Source organism: Rhinatrema bivittatum, chromosome 6 (genome assembly GCF_901001135.1).
Source record: "Rhinatrema bivittatum chromosome 6, aRhiBiv1.1, whole genome shotgun sequence".
NCBI classification, from domain to species: Eukaryota; Metazoa; Chordata; class Amphibia; order Gymnophiona; family Rhinatrematidae; genus Rhinatrema; species Rhinatrema bivittatum.
In genome coordinates, this window is record NC_042620.1 from 263,620,960 (window position 1) to 263,643,433 (window position 22,474).

Sequence of the window (22,474 nt, forward strand, 5' to 3'; positions counted from 1 at the left end):
TAAATATAATCAACAAAATACTATATGTTAAAGATACATAAACATATAAAGATACAGGCGATTATTAACATGGTAAGTCCAGTGGGAGAAGGAGAGGGTGAGGTGAGTAGGGGGGGGAGGGGGAGAGGGAAATGAAGAGGGGGGAAGGGATTAGGGAGGGGTGAGAGTCGGTGAAGGTTGAAGAAGTTCCTTCAACGGTAGGCTTCTGCGAACAGCCAGGTTTTCAGTTTCTTTCTGAATGTTAGATGGCATTGTTCCTGGTGTAAGTCTTGGGGAAGTGAATTCCAATGTAGCGGACCTGCTGTTGAAAGTGCTCGCTTGTGAATAGAGTTGTGGACCGAGGATTTGTTGGGGGGGGCCTTGAGCGAACTTTTGTAGGCAGTTCTGATCGGCCTTGCGGAAGTATGTAATTCGAGTGGGAAGGTGAGTTGGAGTGTGGATTGCTGGTAGACGGATTTGTGGATGATGGTGAGGGCCTTGAAAAGTATTCTATATTGGATGGGCAGCCAGTGTAGGATTTTTAGGATTGGTGTGATATGGTCCTTGCGACGTGTGTTTGTAAGGATCCTGGCCGCTGCGTTTTGCAGCATCTGAAGTGGTTTGGTAGACGAAGCGGGGAGACCGAGTAGTAGAGCGTTACAATAGTCAATCTTTGAAAACAGTATGGCTTGAAGCACTGAACGGAAATCCTTGAAGTGTAAGAGCGGTCTTAGTTGCTTCAAGACCTGTAGCTTGAAGAAGCATTCTTTAGTTGTAGCGTTAATGAATTTTTTGAAATTCATTCTAGAGTCAAGGGTGGCCCCAAGGTCTCTGACCTGGCTTGCTATTGGGATGAATGCATTATTGGCGAAGGGGTTGTTATCACTAGGGGAGATAACCAGGAGTTCCGATTTGGACGTATTTAGGACCAGGTTGAGACTCGAGAGAAGAAGGTTGATGGCGTGTAAGCAGTTGTTCCAGAAATTTAGAGTAGAGGAGATGGGGTCCGAGATGGGAATTAAGATTTGCACATCGTCCGCGTATATAAAATGGGTGAGGTTGAGGCTATTGAGTAGCTGGCATAAAGGGAGTAGATATATATTGAACAGAGTAGGGGAAAGTGAAGAACCCTGAGGTACTCCTTGGTTTGATGGAATGGAGTGGGATTCTTTGTCATTTATTTTGACTTTGTAGTGCCTGTTGTTCAGAAAGGATGTGAACCAAAGCAGTGCAGAACCAGATATGCCTATTTCCATTAAACGGTTGATGAGGATAGAGTGGTTTACCGTGTCGAACGCCGCAGAAATGTCGAGTAGGGCTAGAAGGTATGATTGTCCCTTGTCAAGGCCCATCAAGATGTTGTCCGTTAGAGAAAGAAGGAGGGATTCTGTGTTTAGGCGTTTCCTGAATCCGAATTGAGAAGGGTAGAGAATATTGTGGGAGTCAAGGTAGTCTGTGAGTCGGATGTTGACAAGCTTTTCCATTAGCTTGGCTATAAAAGGTAGGTTTGCAATGGGGCGGAAGTTTACAGGGTTGGCTGGATCCAGGTTGGGTTTTTTTAGTAAGGGTTTCAGTGAAGCAATTTTTAAGGAGTCCGGGACCGATCCTTGATTGAGGGAGCAATTTATGATGTCTGCCAGCGGTTTAGCAATGGTGTTAGGGATGGTGAGAAGGAGTTTGGTCGGAATTTGGTCCAATGGATGTGAGGAAGGTTTCATTTTCTTGATTATTGATTCTATTTCCAGGGAGGATGTCTGTTCAAGAGTTTCTTGTGTCGGTTTGTGGATAGTTGGAGGAGGGTTAGTGGTTGCGAGGCTTAGTGGTTGCAAAGGGTTTGGAGAAGTGTTAGTTGATGCCAGGGGGGCAAGTAGGTTTTTGATTTTGTTATCAAAGAAGATAGCCAACTCTGTGGATTTGTTCTGGGCTGCTTCTTCTGGGATGGTAAGGGGCATAGGTGTGGTAAGGGCAGCAACATATGAGAACAGAGTTTTTGGGTCATATAAGAAGCCGTGTATTTTTTTGGCGTAGAAATCTCGTTTGGTGCGGGTAATGGATGTCCTATAGTGGCTCATTGCGGTTTTGTAAGAAGCCAGTGAGGAAGGGGAGGAATCTTTCCGCCAGCGTTGTTCTTTGTGTTGTAGATCTTGTTTGAGTTTTCTTAATTCAGTTGAGAACCAGGGTTTTTTGTTCGTGCGAGCTGGGTTGATAACTTTTGAAGATACGGGGCAGATTCTGTTTGCTACTGAGTGTGTAATAGTTTGCCAGGAGTTAATAGCGGTATCAGCATCAGAGAGGTCCAGTTTAATTAGGTCTTTGGCCAGGCTGTTGTTGAGAGTGTCCATGGAACAAGGTTTCCTGAACTGGATCGAGGATTTAGTAGCAATAGGGGTCAGTTTTTGTTTTATAGATAATTTTGTAGTTATCAAGTGATCTGACCAGAGGATGGGGGTGCAAGAAGGTGGGGGGATGGGCGAGATGGTTTCGTTAGTGAATATCAGGTCAAGCGTGTGGCCTGCCTTGTGTGTGGGATTGTTTATAATTTGTTTGAATCCCATAGCCTGGAGAGATGAGAGAAGGGCTTCGCAATTAGATGATGGGGTGGGGGAGTCAACATGGAGGTTGAAATCTCCTAAAATGATAGCAGGTGAGTTAGTGTTGATGTGTTTGGCTATGATTTCGATGAGTGGAGAAGGGTCGGATTCTAGGAGCCCCGGGGGGGCGTAGATAAGGCAGATTTGAAGCTGGGAGGATTTGAATAGTCCGATTTCTAATTTGGTCGTCGATTTGAAGGCTTGCTGGGACAGTCTCAGTTCTTTTTTTGCTATTAACATTATTCCACCCCCTCTTTTTTTAGGTCTGGGGATAGAGAAGATGTCATATTGTTGTGTTGGCAGTTGGTTAATTATGGCGGTGTCTGTGTTTTTCAGCCATGTTTCGGTAATGGCATAAATGTCCGGTTGGGTGTCCAGGAGGTGGTCGTTGAGCATGTGAGATTTTTTTGAAAGCGACTGCGAGTTGAAAAGGGTTAAGGTGATTAAAGATAAGCCTAGGAATTGTGTTAGAGGGGAGATCATGATTGGAATCAGGGATCATTTTGAGCGTAGATTGAGCACGGGTGTATTAGCTCTGTGGGGGAGTAAGCGAGGGACAATCGGTATGGGGAAAGTTTGTAGCATGCTGTCTTTTTGGAAGAAGTTGCTGGTGGAGAAGATTGTTGGATGACTGCTGGGTGTTGGAGTGGCTTGATGAATGCTGGATGTTGGAGTGACTGGAAGATTGTTGGAAGGATGTTGGATGCTGGAGTGACTGGAAGATTGCTGGAAGAATACTGGATGCTGGAATGACTGGAAGATTGCTGGAAGAATGCTGGATGCTGGAATGACTGGAAGATTGCTGGAAGAATGCTGGAGTGACTGGAAGATTTCTTGGACATCCTCAGCTCGGTACTCACGAATATGTGAGGACTACCATCCTGCTTGTCCTGTGAGAAAGCAAATGTTGCTTACCTGTAACAGGTGTGTTCTCACAGGACAGCAGGATGTTAGTCCTCACGAAACACACCCACTGCCCCGCGGTGTTGGGTTCATAACGTTTTCTTATTTTATTTTTCGGCACTACCTGTAGCTTTTAAACAAGACTGAAGGGGGACCCCTGCTGGCTGCAGGGTTAGTGCCATGCTGGGCATGCCCAGTAGGGGCCAGTCAAAGTTCTGGAAACTTTGACAAAAGTGTTCTGTGATTGGGCTCCATCCTGTGATGTCACCCATATGTGAGGACTAACATCCTGCTGTCCTGTGAGAACACCTGTTACAGGTAAGCAACATTTGCTTTTCTGTTAAGTGATACATGAATGATTTAAATAAATATGGTTTTATCAATTGGGAATATTTACACATTATCACCATTATAGTATTATCAGTGTTCCACAGTTAACCTGAGAGCCAGCTGTTAGAGATGCTACTGCTGCTGTGGAGTCTGGAAGAAGGGTCAGAAACTTTCTGTAGGAAGTGACGGAAGCAAGAAAGAGAGAGAGCTGGGGTTCGGCTGCCAAAGTTACTAGAACTGTCACTGTTTAAATTAGGACAGTGCTTAGTCTACAGTTAAGTTTAAAAGGAAGTAATATTTCCTAGTGTGTAGACAAATGGACTCAGGACCAGTGGGTTTGTGCTCCTAGCTGATGGAGATGGAGCATGCTGACGTCACAGTATATATAATCCTGCAATTACCCCAGCTTGCCAGTATTCTCTATCTCCAGCAGATGGTGGACATGCATCTCCCTATGGGGATTGCTTTGAGCACGAGCCATTCCAATGTACGTTTGCCTCAGCGATGGCGCCGGTAAGAAAGAAGTTTAAGTGTCTTCCGTTAAAATGTAATTTCCAAGCTTAACCCATTTACTGTAAACCGGCATGATGTCCACAACTAATGCTGGTATATAAAAATGTTTAAATAAATAAATAAATATGTGTTGCCTGTCATTTATTTTATTTATTTATTTATCGAGTTTTATATACCGTTGTTCGGTTTTGCCATCACAACGGTTTACAAAGTTTGAGGTTTAACATAGTGTTCAAAAGGTTCATGCGATTGTTAACATAGTTATTGTAGGCGTTATAAACGTAGTTCGGATGTCAAACTATACGGTTATATTACGTGCTTGCATTGGTTCCACATGTTTACATAGGGCCGGTAGGGAGGATAAGTAATAACAGAGAGTCATTGGATGTTTTGGTAGCTTTGGTAAACATCCAAGTTTTTAGTTCTTTTTTGAAGGTTTTTAAATTTTGCTATGTTCTAAGTTCGGTTGGGATGGAGCTCCAGAATGGGACTTCCTAGGGATATGGCTCTCTTTTGAATTTAGATAAGTTGTTTGGAATGAGCAGGTGGAATTTTTAATAGACCTTTGTTAGTTGAGCGGAGGTTTCGGTTTGGTAAGTGGAGTTTATAGATGTACTTAGCCAGTTTGTTCGTTTTTCGTATATTATTTTGTGTAATATGGAAAGTATTTTGTAGTCTATCTTGAATTTTATTGGGAGCCAGTGTAGTGATATAAGTGGAATAATGTGATCGTGTTTCTTAGTTCCTGTGAGTATTCTGGCGGCTGTATTTTGAAGGATTTGGAGTGGTCGGATGGTGGTGAGAGGTAAGTTGAATAGCAGGGAGTTGCAGTAGTCCAGGTTGGAGAAGATGAGTAGTTAAAGTACTGTTCTGAAGTCGTTGGGGGAATGGAAAGGTTTTAGATGTCATAGGGTTAGGAGTTTGTGATATCCATCCTTGATTTTAGCAGTGATGTGGTTCTTGAAGGATAGTTCATTGTCAATTATGACTCCTAGGTTGCGGGCATGAGTTACAGGGGAGATTGCCGCCTTTTGGTTCATTATGTTGAGTGGTGGTAGGTGAGGAGAGTTGTTCTTTCTATCCAGCATGATTATTTCTGTCTTTTCTTTTCAAACTTTTATAACATTACATTATAAATTGAATACAGGTATTTAAAGCAAATACATGATTATTTCTGTCTTATCGAAGTTTAGGATGAGTTTCATGTTGGTTAGTAGTTGCTTTATTTTGGTGAGGTAAGTGGCTGGTTTTTTGTAGGTATCTTCCAGAGTGTTGTGTATTGGAATTAGTATTTGGATATCATCCACATATATGAAGTGGGTCAGATTAAGGTTTGAGAGGAAGTGGCATATCGGGAGAAGATAAATGTTGAAGAGTGTCGCAGATAGAGCGGAGCCTTCTCAAACTGACCTGGTTTCTAACCTTGTCGGCGCTGCTCAGTTGCTCAGGGACAGTTTCTTACTTAGACATTGCTAAGCCAGGATCTTCCCATTCTGATGATGGGTCAGTCATGGCCTTGACTTGGGGGATCACAAACTCTTGGTTCTCCCTTGACTGGCTCTTCCATTGGTGAGGGCAGTTCTGTGGGACCAGCTCCAGTTCCTTCTGGGCTTGGTCTGGACCTGGCTGCTTTTTCTTGGGTGGAATTTTTTTTTCAAGGTTTACAAGCCTTTCTTCAGGCACAGTCCTCCTCTTCCTCAGCCGGTGGCTTCTTCCTCTTCCTCGCCTATCCTTAAGCGCTGGGACTCGCCTCTGATCTCAGCGGGTGTTCCCGACAGGAATCCAGAAGGTACTGATGATGAGGTTGATCCTGATTCCCTGGAAGATGGGGAAATTCCTCCAGGGATGGAACTGTATCGAACCATGTTGCGATTCTTTCATAGAGATGAACTGCCCGCCCTGATTTCCCAGACCTTGAACAGCTGGGTGTTCTGGTTCAGTTGCTATGTCAGAGCTGAGGAAGAATCCCATTTTGGATTCCTTACGTAAAACTTCTTGTCTTTTTTCCGGTGATGGATGCCATCCAGGAATTGATTGACCTGGAATGGGATGCCCCAAAGGCAAATTTTAAAGGGGGTCGGACTTTGGAAGACCTGTATCCCCTGGATCCGGCTGTGAGAGAGCATTTGTGTTTTCCCAAAGTGGATGCTCTGTTTTGTGCCGTGTATAAGACAACTATCCCCATAGAGGGAGGAGCGGCCTTGAAGAAGAATTGAGGCTATTCTTAAGCAAACCTTTGAGGCAGTGGCGATGAATTTACAGATTGCCTCCTGTTGCGCCCTAGTGGCAAGATTTTGTCTGCTTCTCTCTTGGGCGGTTAATGAGTCTGGAGGGAATTCCAGAGTGGCTATGGAACCTGCTGCCACCTTTTTAGCAGACACAGGCTGTGATTTGGTCTGTATCTCGGCCAGAGGAGTGGCTTCGGTGATAGCAACCAGGCGTCAACTCTGGTTGCAAAATGGTCAGCTGACACAGCTTCCAAAGCTAATCTTACCAAGATGCCCTTTAAAGGCTCGATCTTGAATGGGAGCAAGTTGGAGAAACTGGCCAGTAAGTGAGGTGAGTCTCTTATCCTCTGGCTACCGAGGCACCAGAAACAGTTACAGCATCCCCTGTGGTATGAGGGGTTGTTTCCGCTGTTCAAGACGTTGTCATCCCTACAGAGGGAAGACCTTTCAGTGGACTCAGCCTTTTTTGGTAGGTCCTTTCGTCCCTGGCAGCCCAAGAGAGGAGCGGGCTCGGGTGGTGGACCTTCCCGAGCTTCCCAATGAAGGTTTGCCGACCCACCTTCAGAAAAGGAAATAGGGGGATGCCTCGCTTTTATTGCAGGTGGGTCGAGATCATGTCAGACCAGTGAGTCCTGGAGGTGATCTGTGAAGGATATGCACTGGAATTTCGCAGTATTCTTTGGGACGTGTTCATGGTGTCCCCTTGCCACTCCCCACAGAAGAAGCAGGCAGTGGAGTTCACGCTTCAAACGCTTCTAGACTTGAGGGCTGTAGTTCTGGTGCCCACGTCTCCAAGTATGGGGTGATATTCCATTTATTTTGTTGTGCTCAAGAAGGGGAGGGCTCCTGTCATCCCATCTTGGATCTCAAGAGGGTCAAACATCACTTGAAAGTGACTCATTTTTGAATGGAAACCTTATGCTCTGTAATAATGGCGGTGCAGTTGGGGAATTTCTGACCTTGGATCTGTCAGAGGCTTACCTTCATATTCCCATCCGATTGGAACACCAACACTTTCTACACTTTGTGGTGTTGGGTCACCATTGTCAGTTTCGGGCACTGCCTTTTGGTCTAGCCACCGCTCCCACGGAACATTTTCCAAGAATATGGTGGTGGTAGCAGCGACCTTGCAAAAAGAAGGAATCCTGGTGCACCCGTATTTGGATAACTGGCTGATTCGAGCCAAGTCTCAGGAATAGTCGCCTGGTGACGCACAAGGTAATCTCCATATTGCAGGAGCTCGATTGGGTGGTGAACCTGACCAAGAGCAATCTTCAACCATCCCAGTCATTGGAGTATCTGGGGGACCAGTTAGACATGGGGCAGAATAGAGTTTTCCTACCAGAAGTTTGGATCCAGAGATTGATGTCTCAAGTGTATCAGTTGATGAACACCATTCGCCCGACAGTGTGGTCCTACCTACAGGTACTTGGCTTGATGGCAGCTACCCTGAAAGTGGTTCCGTGGGCAAGAGTGCATGTGCGCCGCCTTCAGTGTTCTGTATTTCATTGGAACCCGCAGTCTCAGGATTATGCGGTTCAGCTGCACTGGCTGATGGAATTCTGCTCCTACCTCCAGTGGTGGTTGTAGGAGGATTGTCTGAGAAAGGGAGTTCCCTTGTCCTCTCCGGCCTGGTTGATATTCACGACAGATGCAAGTCTCCATGGTAGGGGGGCTCACTGTCTGGAATGCCGGTGTCCCTTTGGAACATCAATCACCTGGAGGCCTGGGCAGTATGGCTGGCATGCTTGCAGTTCAGCCATAGACTGCGGAATCAAGTGGTTCGCTTGATGTCGGACAACACAAAGACGGTGGCTTATATCAATCGCCAGGGAGGAACCAAGAGCCAGCAAGTGTCACAGGAAATAGACTAGCTGATAGAATGGGTGGAAGGTCATCTGCAGATCTTCGCCTCTCACATTTCAGGAAAAGACAACATAAGAGCGGACTTTCTCAGCAGGGAGAATCTGGACCCAGAAGAATGGGTGTTGTCAGCCAAGGCGTTTCAGCTGACCTTCTGGCGACTTCTCGAAATACAAAGGTTCCTTGCTTCTACAGTCGCAGAAGAGATCCGTGATCCTTGGAAATAGACGCTCTCATACAGGTCTGGCCAGAAGACAGATTGCTTTATGCCTTTCCTCCATGGCCTTTCTGGGCAGGATAATTTGCAAGATCGAAGGCCACAGGGGGCTAGTACTCTTGGTAGCGTGGTATGCAGATTTACGACTATTCCTGGTGGAGGGCCCCCCTTTGTCTTCCACCGCACATGGATCTGCTTCAGCAGGGACCAGTTCTTCACGAGGATACAACTTTATTCTGTCTTATGGTTTGTCCCTTGAGAGGGCTCCCTGTTAAAGCCTGGTTATTCCTCTGCAGTGATTGCCACTTTACTCCGCACTCACAAGTTCTCCACTTCCTTGGCTTATGTGCGGGTTTGGAGAGTTTTTGATGCCTGGTGTGAGGAGCAGAGTGTTCTTTCTCGTTCAGTTAAGATACCTTTCATTCTGGATTTTTTGCAGGATGGATTGAATAAAGGCTTGGCCCTTTAATTCTTTGACAGTGCAGGTTGCAGCTCTTGCCTGTTTCAGAGGCTTGGTGAATGGTTTCCTTGTCTCATCCTGATGAGGCCCATTTTTTTGAAGGGAGTGAAGCATCTTAGGCCTCCCTTGAGGTTACCAGTTCCATTGTGGAGTCTTAATGGTGCTGGACTTTTTGGCGAGCTCTGCCTTTCCTTACGGTTGTTGACTTTGAAGACTGTGTTCCTGGTGGCTATATTTTCTGTGCGTCTCATTTCTGAGCTGCAGGCCTGGTCTTGCCGGGAGCCATTCATTTGGGTGACTCTGGGGGCGTTACAGCTGTGTAATGTTCATCCTTCTTGTGAGTCTAACAGGATGGGGAAGACATTGCCAAGATCAAGTTCTTCAGATTAAATGTACAAGGAAAAAAGCCATTTGGTCGATCAACAGATTATAAACCAGAACAATAAGATTAATACTCTATCATTTTGAACCCATTGTGGATGGGGGAGAGTATGAGAGTTCTATGCAGCTGAAATAGCATATGTGAATAAACAGGGAGGAACTGGAAGTCGAGGAATATCAGAAAGAAATCTTTTACAGATTTTAGTACTACACATTGCAGGTCAAGAAAATATGCAAGCTGATTTTCTCGAGAGAAATCTTCTGGATCCAGGCAATTGGGAACTCAACCAAGAAGCCTTTCAAAAGATAGAGAATCAATGGGGCATACCTCAGATGGATCTTATGGTGACTCACCAAAAAAAACACAAAACCCAACAATTTTACAGTCTATGCATAGAATAGACGTGAAGGGATAGCTGCACTGATTGAATCATGGCCAAAGCTGGATTTAATGTATTTATTCTCTCCATTACCATTGATAGGTCAGGCAATAAAAAACGAAGTCATTCAACTGGCACCAGATTGGCCAAGGAGACCATGTATGCAGACCTAATGAGGTTATAAATCAATCACTCTCTGAAGCTATCAGGTTCCTGAGGTCTTATATTCCAGGGTCTAATAGTAATGGAAGACCAATCAAAATTAGATTAAAAAGGCTACTTTTCTGCCATAATTTCTACTTCGTTAAAAGCAAGAAAGAATTCAACATCACTAGCATATGTTTGGCATTTATTTGAGGAATATTGCAAAAAAAGTGTTTAATACTTACTCTCTGTATGAGAAAGTGTTGTAGATCAGAATGGTTATGATTTATATCTTGGTGTGGAACATTTTGAAATTAGCCCTGAAGCAGCAGAGATGCAAAAATTTGGCCATGTTGGAGTTTTTCATTTCTTGAAGATCTACATCTTCAAACTGTGAATTGATATGCATCACAAAATTTTGAGAGACACATACAATAAGATGAGTGCTTTCAAAATTGTAATATTGAATTCATTTGATGCACATTGATAATTTTTAAGAGAAATAAATACCATGAAAGACTATTCAGTTTGTTTTATTGCATTGAGCACATGTATTTACTTTCAAAAAATGGAGGTTTTTCTGGACCCATGGTTGACAACTCTGAGTGTATATCAGGTTGCAAGACAGTTTCTCAGATCTGAGGTCTTTTACTCTAGCACCAATACAATTAACAAATAATATTTTGTTAGAAGCTTTATTTAATTATTTTTTTTTTTTTACTATTAAGGATCTTATATTAGAGTCTTTCTGGTTGCAGTATCGGCAGTAAGATGTATTTCAGAGATTCAGACTTTCCTGAATCGTTATCCTGTAGGGATCCATTTTTAAACTTTACTCAAGATTCAGTAATAATTCACCCAGTTCCTTCAGTTTTACTGCAAGTGATTTCACTTTTTCATTTAAATTAGTCTATATCTCTACCAGCTTTTTCAAAGGAGGAATGTGAAGGGAAAAATAAATGTTTGAGGTATCTAGATGTAAAAAGTATCCTTATTTAGAAGTTACAATTTTATTTTGTAAATTTAGATAAATTATTCATTTTATCTGGAGGACCATGTAAAAGTGAATCAGCATCAAAAACAACCTTAGGAAAGTAGATTACGGAAATGCTGTCTCTTCAGCATGCATATTAAAGGGACAACAGGCTACTGAAATTATCAGAGCCCATCCCTCGAGAGCTCAGTCATTTTCTGGGGCAGAAGCAGTGGCTGTACATTCTGTAGACATTAGTAAAGCTGTGACATAGTCTTCTCTACATTCTTTTACAAAACATTATAGATTGGATGTTCTTATGAAAGAAAATGCTGCTTTTGGAGCAGATTTATCAACTCACCCAGAATAATTGGGCTATGGTAGTTCCCAATCATTCTGGACTGGTGTAGCAGGATGAGAAAGGAAGGAGAAATTTATACTTACCTGATAACTTCCTTTCCTTTAGTGCTGCTACACCAGAAAGGTAAAAATGTATTAATTGCAGATTTTTGTTAGTTATCAAGCACATAATAATAATAATAATAAAAATGTTAATGATGGTTTGGCAATTCTAAAGTTTATTTCAGAAACTTTAAGAGATTCATCTTCTACATTTTTCTAGTTACTTTTGAATTTTTTTTTTACAAATTATAATATTAAATTTTAATAAACTGCTTTGTCATGGGAATACTGGCTTTCTGTCCTACACTACATATAGTGATGATAGAGGAAAAATCATGTGATCTGCTGGAAGGGGAGTATAACCCATTCATTGTAGGCTGGTGTAGCAGGACTAAAGGAAAGGAAATTATCAGGTAAGAAATTTCTCCATTAGTATGGTTTCACTATTACAATTTATATTTCTTGATTTTATTATTTGATGTTTTATGAAGAATGGTAATGTTTCTGTTTTTCCTTTGTTGCACTGGATACGGAATCTGGCTTGTTGCTGTTTCCACTTTGTATTTGGTGAGAGTCTGCATGTGTTCTGCATGTGTGATCAAGGTGAGGTATTCTGCTAGCATGCAGTTTCTGTGTAGGAATCTATAGCAGCTTGGCTTGTTCTGTTTTCCTAATAAGAGTTGAGTTGGTATGTTAGAGCCTGGTGTAGTATTTGAAGTGTTGCCTTTTCATAGGTAGGATTGTCTGAATACTGACAGTGCTGTTTTGGTATGCAAACTTTATTATGCTGTAATTGTAATTCTGTTTACTCATGGCTTTTTGAGGACCAAGGCCACACCCAACAAGCATTGCAATAGGCCTAATACCATATAGGTTCCAAATGTTGTTTTTGCTTTTTTTCAGGATTTTCTGGTTGGCACCACAGTAGTGATTATAAATATGATAGATATGTTGTAAATTATATTTTACCTCAGAAGACTCAAAAATTGAATATTCTTTTTCATGTAAACTCTTATTATACATGTATAAATTTTAATTGTGTGTAGGGAGAGTATAAGGCTGTAAGATTTGCCTAGGGTACCAAATAAACTGAATACCCTTATACTGGCCCTGACAGCACTATACAGATATGGTATTTAAAGTCCCCTAGTAACAACTATGTGCCAGTTTTAAATAGAGGGCACTTTCCAAAACCATTTACTTACTAGTACTACTACTACTAAACAGTTCTATAGTACTACAAGATGTATACAGCACAGACATGTTATAAGGAAAAACGTAGTCATGCCCAGTCTTGAACTGGATCTGTGCTCTGCCTGTGAACTACAGGATGGGTCTGTATATCTGCAGCTAAGCAAGCTGAGAAAACTTCTATACCTGCTTTCAGTCAGACCTGCAACCCCTCCGCGCCAGAGGACTTGGATTGGTCCTTGGGGGTTTATAAGGGGGATCACTGGGCATACCCCTGCCCCCAGGGCTGTGAGCCATGCTATGGGCCCTGGTTGAGGAAGATCCATAACTCTGAGTATCTGCTGAAACCTGTTGGTTCTATGGTAACTTTTGTGAAAGTTAACTGGAATGTTCTGACCTGGACTGACGGTGAATACTGTGAGCCTGCTGCTGTTATGCGACGATTAAGTTCATGAAGGGGAAGAGAACCTGTTGCCTGTTATGCTATGGAAAAACCCTGCATCGAATGAGATGATGTTTTGTATCCTGTAGCGAGCAGCCTGACACCTAGGGGGAAAAAAAGTCCCTTCTTAGTAGAGCTTACATTCTAGCCAGCAGGCAGACAGGACAGGGGCTGCTTTAGTGGATCAGGGGACTTTGCCCTCTAAAGTCCAGAGGAGAGGGTGTTGGTATAGGGAGGGGATGCTCCATTTCCTTCTGCTAGTTGAGGTGAGTTACGTGGCACTTATAGATAGTGTAGTCAAGCACTTACCCGGCTAAATTGTCTGAAGATTATGCCCTTATAGTAGCTAACTAGTACATTCAGGTTTTACATATCTTGCAGACTTTTAGAAAAATTGATGGGGGAGAGGGATTGTAAAATAACACTTGTAGAATTTGCTTTCGCATCTACATGTCTTATTTTCCATAGAAATAATTTTACCCATGCGAAAAGCAGATGTGAAGCCCTTAGGTAGATTGTAACTCTGGTGATTTTTAAAGGGCAAGTATGTGCATACATTTCCTTTTGAAAATTAGGTGCAAGGTCCATGGTTATGGAGTAACTGCAGGCAGGCAGTTTGAAAAATGCTTGCACAATGTCTTTGATTTTATAAGATGCAGTGGTAAGGGCAATCAGAAAGTGTCTTTTCTTTTTTTCTTCTCTTCCAGTTGATGATTCATAATTAGAGTCTCTCTGTTAAGAAGTTTAGTTCTGGTTTCGGCAACTTGCACCTCAAGTCTTCCTATAACCCATAGGTGCTGGAATGGAATGGGCCACAAGGGCCATGGCCCCGCCAAAATCTTGGCCCTTCTTGCAGTCAGTTCAGGAAAAGGCGAGAGCTGCGATGCATCGGCTGCATCTTCCACCTCTGCAGATCTGGGCCCCACTACTGCTTTGAGCCACGTGGGACTCCGTACAGTTGCACATTCAAAGCAGCAATTGGGCCAGGCAGCAGCAGAGGGAAGAGTGGGATGTAGCTGAGGCACCATCACACTCCTCCCCCCCCTGCTGCTGGTTCAGTGGGGCGGGGAGATTAGGCAGGGGAAGAGAGAGAGAGAGAGAGGGTGGGAGAAGAGGGATTGGTGGAAACAGAGGGAATGGAACCTGATTAACTTGGCCCCTGCAACCAAAAAGGCATTCTGCTGCCCCTACTATAACCTTCTGCACATTTATTTATGTATGTATTTAAAATATGTCTTACCCATGCCCTGCAAAGTTTGGAGTGGGTTACATCAGTACATACATAAAAAAGAATAGACACAAAATATATATATATATATATATATTTTTATTTTTTTTTTTTGTCTCTCTCTCTCTCTCTATATATATTTATTTTTTTTTTGTCTCTCTCTCTCTCTCTCTCTCTATATATATATATATTTTATTTTTTTTTTTGTCTCTCTCTCTCTCTCTCTATATATATATATATATTTTATTTTTTTTTTTGTCTCTCTCTCTCTCTCTCTCTCTCTCTCTATATATATATATATATATATATATTTTTTTTTTTTTTTTTTTGTCTCTCTCTCTCTCTCTCTCTCTCTCTCTCTCTCTCTCTCTCTCTCTCTATATATATATATATATATTTTTTTTTTTTTCTCTCTCTCTCTCTATATATATATATATATATATATATATATATATATATACAAATACCAAACAAATCAATTAACATCTCTTCTCCTGTCACAACTCCTGTCTTCCACACTACTTGTGATCTGCGCTACCCTGTGCCCCTTTTCTGAGTGGCCTACGATAAAAACTGGATGCTGATAACACATCCTATCACGTCCTCTATATCTATATATCTATATATATCTATATATCTATATCTATATATAGTGACTGCTGAAAGTATTCTTAAAATTCTGATGATAGACCTTGGCGACCAGAGCTGGTCAGTTTGCCGTTTCCCATTCTGTAACATCATATGACTCTCTCCTCGTTCTGCCAGCTGATGTTCTCTCCTCCCTCCCTTTCTGCTGCATTACAAGGGGTTACATTGTGGCTAAATACCCACAAGCTTAATTTGAATCCAGTGAAATCAGAGCTGCTCTGGAGGAGCAGGCCAAAAAGAGAATTCATTTTTTCTCCCAAGATCACTGAATTTGGTTTAATTCAGGCAGGCGTTTGGCTGGATGCGCAACTAACCATGGGGGAATAGATTTCACATGTGCTAGCCTCAAATTAGTTTGCTGATTGATTTCATTTTTGGACAGTATTTTTTATTGTGTATATTTATTTTTGTAAACTGCTGTGATGTTCCTTGAGGTATAGAAGTATTTTAAAATAAATAAATGATTGCTGGCAGTCGCCGGACAAATTGATGATTGTTACTCGCTTTATCAGGCCCTCTCAGCAGGTTTTACAAACTACAGTGGCAAAACTAATACAGGAAGTAAGAAATTAGATCATGTAACGCCTGTACTGCAGGAGCTGCATTTAGCTCCTCATTGAATGGCAAGTCCAATTCAAGATTATTTCATTAGCCTCTCAATGCCTCTATTTCCCTGTCCCAGCATATATAGCAGCTCTTCTTTTACTGCCAACCATCTAGAGCTCTGCGATCTTCCTAGCCAAGTACATTTTTCCCTGAAACAGCCAATAACCCAAAGTCAGAATCAATATTCTCGCATCCTAATCGAACCTCAAGTGAAAGAGCCAGGTTTTTACCTTTTTTTCTGGAATTTTAGATAATTTAGCTCTAAAAAGATGCTTCCACTTGGACGAGATTCCATAAGAGTGGTGCATAACATCGTCACTACCATCCTCGCAGCTGGAGAAAGATGGTGGAGTGCAGGAATGGCCTAGAGGCTGTGAACCAGGGAAGCTCAAATCCTGCCGCTGCTCCTTGTGACCTCGGGGCAAATCACTTCACCCTCCATTGCCTCAGGCACAGGCTTGGGAATGTGAAGCCCTCATGGGACAAAGGAATACCTTCAGAATCTGAATGTAATTCACTTTGAAGTCCTGAAAGGCGGAATATAAATCAGTAGATTCTGTTGCAGTGGGAATTGTCGGTGTGTGACCTTTTATTCTGATTACTTCCACAGTATGCCAAAGACCATGGGGTACGGGTTTTGGTGGATGCGGAGTATACCTACTTGAACCCTGCGTTGACGTTGGTTACGATGGCAATGATGGCACAGTGCAACCAGTCAGAGCCCTGGATTTGGAACACTTACCAGTGCTACCTAAAGGTGACGGCCCTCTCAGCTTGGGGGGAGGGGGAGGGGGAGGGGGGGGCTCCACAGACCCAAGGTAGCCTCCTCACACTTTGGGTGATGCTTCTGAAATGGGGATGGCAAGTATATCTGTGTGTTTAAAATCTACCATATTTTGGGGACTTATGGCTAAATCCTGTTACTTTGTTACCTGGATTTTCTGGTCCACCTGGGCGATTAGGCGAGAGATCAGTTTGAGCATCTGATAGTGGGGCGAACAAGGTGGCTCCTCCTTCCTTTAATCTCACCTTCTGTACACGGTGCAGGAATCTTATGACCTCCTTTGCCAAGGCATCGCGTTGGCGGACCATTTAGGTGTGGGTTTTGGTGTGAAGCTCGTCCGTGGGGCATACATGGGTAAGGAACGGAAATTGGCAAAGGAGAAAGGCTATGAGGACCCAATCAATCTGGACTGGGAGACGACGAATCAGAGGTGAGGATGGGATGGAGCAAGTGACTAATGCAAAGCAAGAGGAGAAGTGGGGCAATAAGAGCTGACTGCTAAGGGCACCTTGTTCTGCCTTCGCAGTATATTTGAATGTATATGATTCTTTATTACACTGCCACCTGCATCAGTTTATGTCTTTGCTTAGCTTAGGTTCTCTACATGTTGCAAAGCTTAACCCTCTTTATGGGTTGCTGTTTAAATGTTGAATCTGTTCATGTTTGCTCCCCCTCTGTCTGTGTTCCTATTGGTCTTTTGCCCCCTTCCTGCTGGAAGTTCACTTCAGAACTGGCTGTGGTCACGCCTGAAGCGTCCCTGGACCCTCTGCAGGCTCCTAGAAGCATTGCTCTTTTCACCTTGCTTCCTTGCCTTCTTTCATATATCTCTCTTCCCCACCGCAGCTGACTACTTCTGTCTGCTGGCAGTCAGTTTCCTCCTATGGCTGCTATCAGAGTTGCTTGTCACAGCTATATCATGTCTGCTGTCTGTGCAGCTATCCTCAGTACCCCTGACCTTTTGCACCGAGTGTCAAATTGTGTATCATTCCGTAAATATTTTGGTATTGAGTTCTCTCTTACTTTGGAAGCTAAAAAAGAGGTTTAACTTTCTGTATAAGCTCCCAAGCTTAGGACATTGGGAGCTGAGGCAAGTACTGCAGTGCGCTGAGCTTTTGGAGGTTTGTAGGTGTTACTGGAGGTTCCTGTGTGTAGCCGAGAGTTTAGGTTAAGTGTGATTATTGTTGGATGCTCCTAATTCTAAGATTTCCTCAGATTCCCTTCTTGAGGACCAGAAATTATATTTTTAGCCAGAGTATGAGCTAGCTGAGAGTCCACACTTGCTTTGCTCTCCCTTGGAACAAGAGACAAACACATGCATTGCGTGCTCAAGAGATTGTTGTCTGAACCATGGATCTTTGTAGGGAGATACATACGTTATGTGGATAGTTTTCAAAGCAGTTTCCGTGGGTAAAACAATACTTTCCTGGCGTGTAGCCAGATGGACTCAGGACAAATGGGATAGTATCCGCGTGCTAGCAGTTGGAGACGGATCTGACGTCAGCACAGGGGCGTGTATATATCCCCACAGGAAGCGCAGCTGTTCAGTAATTTCCGTCTCCAAAGCAGTTTGGAGTGCCTGCACGCTGGTTCAGCGTGCTTTCCAAGACTACTTTCATTTTTGTTTTCTTCTCTTCTAGATTCTACTTTACCTTTCTTCGACACCTTTTTGAGCCCCGCGCTCCTCAGGGGCCGTTCTGGCCGTGCCCCCCAGTTGAGCTTCCCGGGGTGACTCCCGTGGTCCCCCGGAGGTGTAAGTCCTCGGTTCAGCCGAGGCCCTCGCTCCCGGCGTGGACGAGGTAGCGGGTGCAGTGCCTCAACCGCGGCGGTGAAAGGTATCGGCCCTTTCCCCTCGCAGCCGGAGACCGCCTGTGATCCTGCCCGGCAGCGCTGCAGATTTGGTACGGCGTACGTCTCTTCACCCAGGTCTCCGCTATCTAGAGGACCGGCGGCGTGGCAAGCTGTGGAGGACGCCATTTGTGGCCTTACTCAGGTATTCCGCGCCTGTAATGGGCGCGGCTTTTATTTTTTTTTTATTTTCTTTTCTCCTCTCCTCCTTGTTCTTGCTTCTTGGCTACCACTGTGAGTATGTGCCGCATATTGCTGCTGTATGCCTATTGACTGCCCTTAGGTGTATATTGCTACCTGCTTCGTATTGTGCGGCTGTTTTTTCAGCGCCTATTGCTGTCGCATACTCTTGCTATTGGGCGCCTGTTCCTACTCAGCGCCTATTGCTGCCGCTTCCTATTGCTATTGTGCGCTTGTTTTGCTCAGCGCCTATTGCTGCCGCTTCCTATTGCTATTGTGCGCTTGTTTTGCTCAGCGCCTATTGCTGCCGCTTCCTATTGCTATTGTGCGCTTGTTTTGCTCAGCGCCTATTGCTGCCGCTTCCTATTGCTATTGTGCGCTTGTTTTGCTCAGCGCCTATTGCTGCCGCTTCCTATTGCTATTGTGCGCTTGTTTTGCTCAGCGCCTATTGCTGCCGCTTGCCTTTGCTATTGTGCGCTTGCTCTATTCAGCGCCTATTGCTGCCGCATCCTATTGCTATTGTGCGCCTGTTCTAGCCTGCGCCTATTGCTGCCGCATAGGAAGCGCACGCTTGCTATATTCTGCTCATGGATCAGCTCGCAGCCGCGGCCGCAGCTGCGCCGCCACTTGCCCTAGACGTTTCAGCTCTGGGCCTCTGCTCCGCGTGCCACCTTCGTGCCACGCGCGGTACTGACCCCGACTCCCTGTGTACCCAATGTGCGGCGGCCGGGGGACCCTCCGGCCAGGACCAATCTCAGCCGCAGTTTTTTGATAGTTCACCTGCGGCTACCCCGGATTTGGGAGGCGGTCTCGACCGCTCGGGAATCCCGGGGGATCTGGTACCCCGGCGTTTTGAGGCGGCTTCCATTTCCTGGGTGGATCTTTTTCAGGGAATTCATGCCTTTGTCCAGATGCAGACGGCTTCGCGTCCTGCCCCTACGGTCCTTGCTGCGCCTGTTCTTCCGGCGGTTGCTGCGGTTCCTGCGGGGGCGGCGTCTCCGGCGCATACTGCGGCTGCTGCCATGATGGCAGCCTCTAGGGATCCGGTTCCGGGACCCTCGCAGCCTTCTCGGGAGCGGGACCTCCCGCTATTGGACAGTCCCGATCACTCGGACCTGGAGGTTTCACCGGACGAGTCCGAACTCCCGGACGAAGGGGACCTCCCCCCGGGGATTGCGCCATACCGGACTATGCGGCGCTTTTTCCCTAAGGAGGACCTCTCGGACCTCGTGTCTCAGTGTCTGGCGGAGTTGGAGATCACTGGACCCAGTGCTTCGATTCCTTCTGCGCAGAACCCCCTGCTGGAAGGTCTTCGTCCTACAGCCCGCCATTTTCCTTTCTTGCAGGCAGCTCAGCAACTCATTGATTTGGAATGGGCAGCACCGGCGGCCTCCTTTCAAGGGGGCCGGGCCCTGAAAGGCATGTACCCATTGGCACCGGCTCTCCAGGACCTCCTGGCATGCCCTCAGGTGGACGCCTTAATTAGCGCTGTGGTCAAGCGCACTACCATTCCTGTGGAAGGGGGTTTGGCCCTCAGGGAGCCCCAGGACAGGCGGATGGACGCCATTCTGAAGCAAAATTTTGAGGTGGCAGCTCTTTCTTTGAGGATTGCGGCCTGTTGCACGGTGGTCACTCGTGCCTGCTTGTCTCAGGTCCGGAACAACGCTCCGGCGGCTGACATGGAGCCCGCTCTTTCCTTCCTCACCGATGCCGCATCGGATTTGGTTCGAACCACAGCTAAGGGGATCTCGTCTTCCGTGGCCGCCAGGAGACACCTATGGATCCAGCCATGGTCCGCTGATGCCCCTTCCAAGTCTCGCCTCACCAAATTGCCTTTTCAGGGCTCGTTTCTGTTTGGCAGTGACCTTGATAAGCTTGTCGCTTCCTGGGGTGCCTCTCCTGTGCCTCGCCTACCAGAAGACCGGTCCAGGAGGGGACAGCGCTCCGGTCCCCGGCCCTCCAGGGGCAGGGGTTCACAGCGATTTGTTCCATATAGAGGGCGCTACCAGACGCCGCGTCCTCCGGCCAGGAATCAGTCCTTTCGGTCCAGGCTGCGCAGACGGGGGAACGGGCCGGGCGGGGGTCCCGGTCGCATCCCACAATGAGAATTTGCCGATTCATCTGGGGGACGAAGCCATAGGGGGCAGGTTGACCCTCTTCTACCCCAGATGGGTCGAGATCACGTCGGACCAGTGGGTCCTCGCAGTTATCCGAGAGGGGTATTATCTGGACTTTCATCATCTTCCTCCGGACAAGTTTGTGGAGTCTTCATGTTCCCCGCTCAAGAAGGCAGCGTTGGCGGCCACCCTGACGAGGCTCCTGACCTTGAACGCCATCCTCCCAGTGCCTGCCTGGGAAGTGAATTCTGGACACTATTCCATTTATTTCATAGTACCCAAGAAAGGGGGCACTTTTCGGCCTGTGCTGGACCTCAAATCCCTCAATCGGTACTTACGGGTGCCGAGGTTTCGCATGGAAACTCTGCGCTCCGTCAAAGCCGCAGTCCAGCCCGGAGAGTTCCTCACGGCATTAGACCTGTCCGAAGCCTATCTTCATATTCCGATACATCCGGATCATCAGCGCTTCCTCCGCTTCAAGGTTCTGGACCGCCACTTCCAGTTTCGAGCTCTCCCCTTCGGGTTGGCCACCTCCCCGAGGACATTCACCAAGGTGATCGTGGTTGTGGCGGCGGCACTCAGGCGGGACGGGATCTTGGTCCATCCCTACCTAGACGACTGGTTGATCAGGGCGAAGTCCCGAGCGGAGAGCCTGCGGACAACCGACAGGGTGATCGCCCTTCTGGAAAGCTTGGGCTGGGTCATCAACCTCAGCAAGAGCTGCCTACAGCTTTCCCAGTCCATAGAATATCTGGGGGTAAGGTTCGACACTCGGGCGGACACGGTCAGTCTTACGTCCAAGAGACAGTTGAAACTTCGGCAGCGTATCCAGTATCTGTTGGGAACCAGTCGGCCGTTAGCTTGGGATTATCTGCAAGTTCTGGGTCTCATGGCCTCCACTCTGGACGTGGTGCCTTGGGCACGAGCCCATATGAGACCACTACAGCTTTCCCTGCTCTCTCGCTGGAGCCCCCATCACCGAGCCTATTCCACGCGCCTCCCTCTGCCGGTCCATGTTCGGACCCAGCTGCGGTGGTGGTTGCGGTCCGACCACCTGAGCAGGGGGTCGCGGATGTCCTCGCCCACGTGGATCTTGCTCACCACGGATGCCAGCCTCAGCGGCTGGGGAGCACATTGCGAAGAACTCACTGCGCAAGGGCGTTGGAACAGGGAGGAGTCCACATGGAACATCAATCGCCTGGAAGCCCGGGCAGTCAGACTGGCCTGCCTTCGTTTCGCTCCGCGGCTGCGGCACAGAGCTGTCAGGGTGATGTCCGACAACGCCACCACGGTGGCCTACATCAGCCGTCAGGGCGGAACCAGAAGCCGACAGGTATCTCTGGAAATCGCCCCACTCATGGTTTGGGCAGAGGCGAATCTGCGGGACATCTCCGCCGTCCACATTGCCGGGAAGGACAATACCACAGCAGACTTCCTCAGCAGGGGACGCCTGAATCCAGGCGAGTGGCAGCTGTCCCCCACAGCTTTCCAGATGATTGTCGATCACTGGGGGATCCCGGCCATGGATTTACTGGCAGACAAGTCCAATGCTCAGGTACCCAGATACTTCAGCCGCAGGCACGATCCGTGCTCGCACGGCATCGATGCTCTGGTCCAGCCGTGGCCTCCGGGGACTCTTCTATATGCCTTTCCCCCGTGGCCTCTACTGGGTGCCCTCATCCACAGGATTCGGTCACACCAGGGCCTAGTTCTTCTGGTGGCCCCGGACTGGCCGAGAAGACCCTGGTACGCGGACCTCAGACGCCTGCTGGCAGGGGAGCCTCTCCCCCTGCCTCCTCTCCGGGACCTTCTACGTCAAGGTCCCATTCTGCACGAGGATCCGGCTCAGTTCTCTCTTACGGTCTGGCCATTGAGAGGGCTCGACTGAAGAAAAAGGGTTACTCGGGGCCTGTGATTACTACACTCCTCCGGGCTCGCAAGTTTTCCACTTCCCTCACCTACGTACGGATCTGGAGAATCTTTGAAGCATGGTGCGACTCTCATGGCACCAGTCCACATGCCGCCACTATTCCTATTGTGTTGGATTTCTTGCAGGATGGGCTTCAGAA

The 22,474-nt window shown here is 46.3% G+C and overlaps 1 protein-coding gene across 2 annotated transcripts in view; it reads left to right on the top strand.

Annotated features, from left to right (window-relative positions):
* Positions 1 to 22,474, top strand: part of PRODH2 (proline dehydrogenase 2) — a 47,535-nt gene that overhangs the window by 21,974 nt on the left and 3,087 nt on the right. For both annotated transcript variants that reach the window (XM_029607073.1, XM_029607071.1), the window contains exons 7-9: positions 4,237 to 4,316; positions 16,090 to 16,236; positions 16,527 to 16,693. In XM_029607073.1, coding sequence (XP_029462933.1) covers positions 4,237 to 4,316; positions 16,090 to 16,236; positions 16,527 to 16,693 — 394 coding nt within the window. The remainder of the gene's footprint in view (positions 1 to 4,236; positions 4,317 to 16,089; positions 16,237 to 16,526; positions 16,694 to 22,474) is intronic.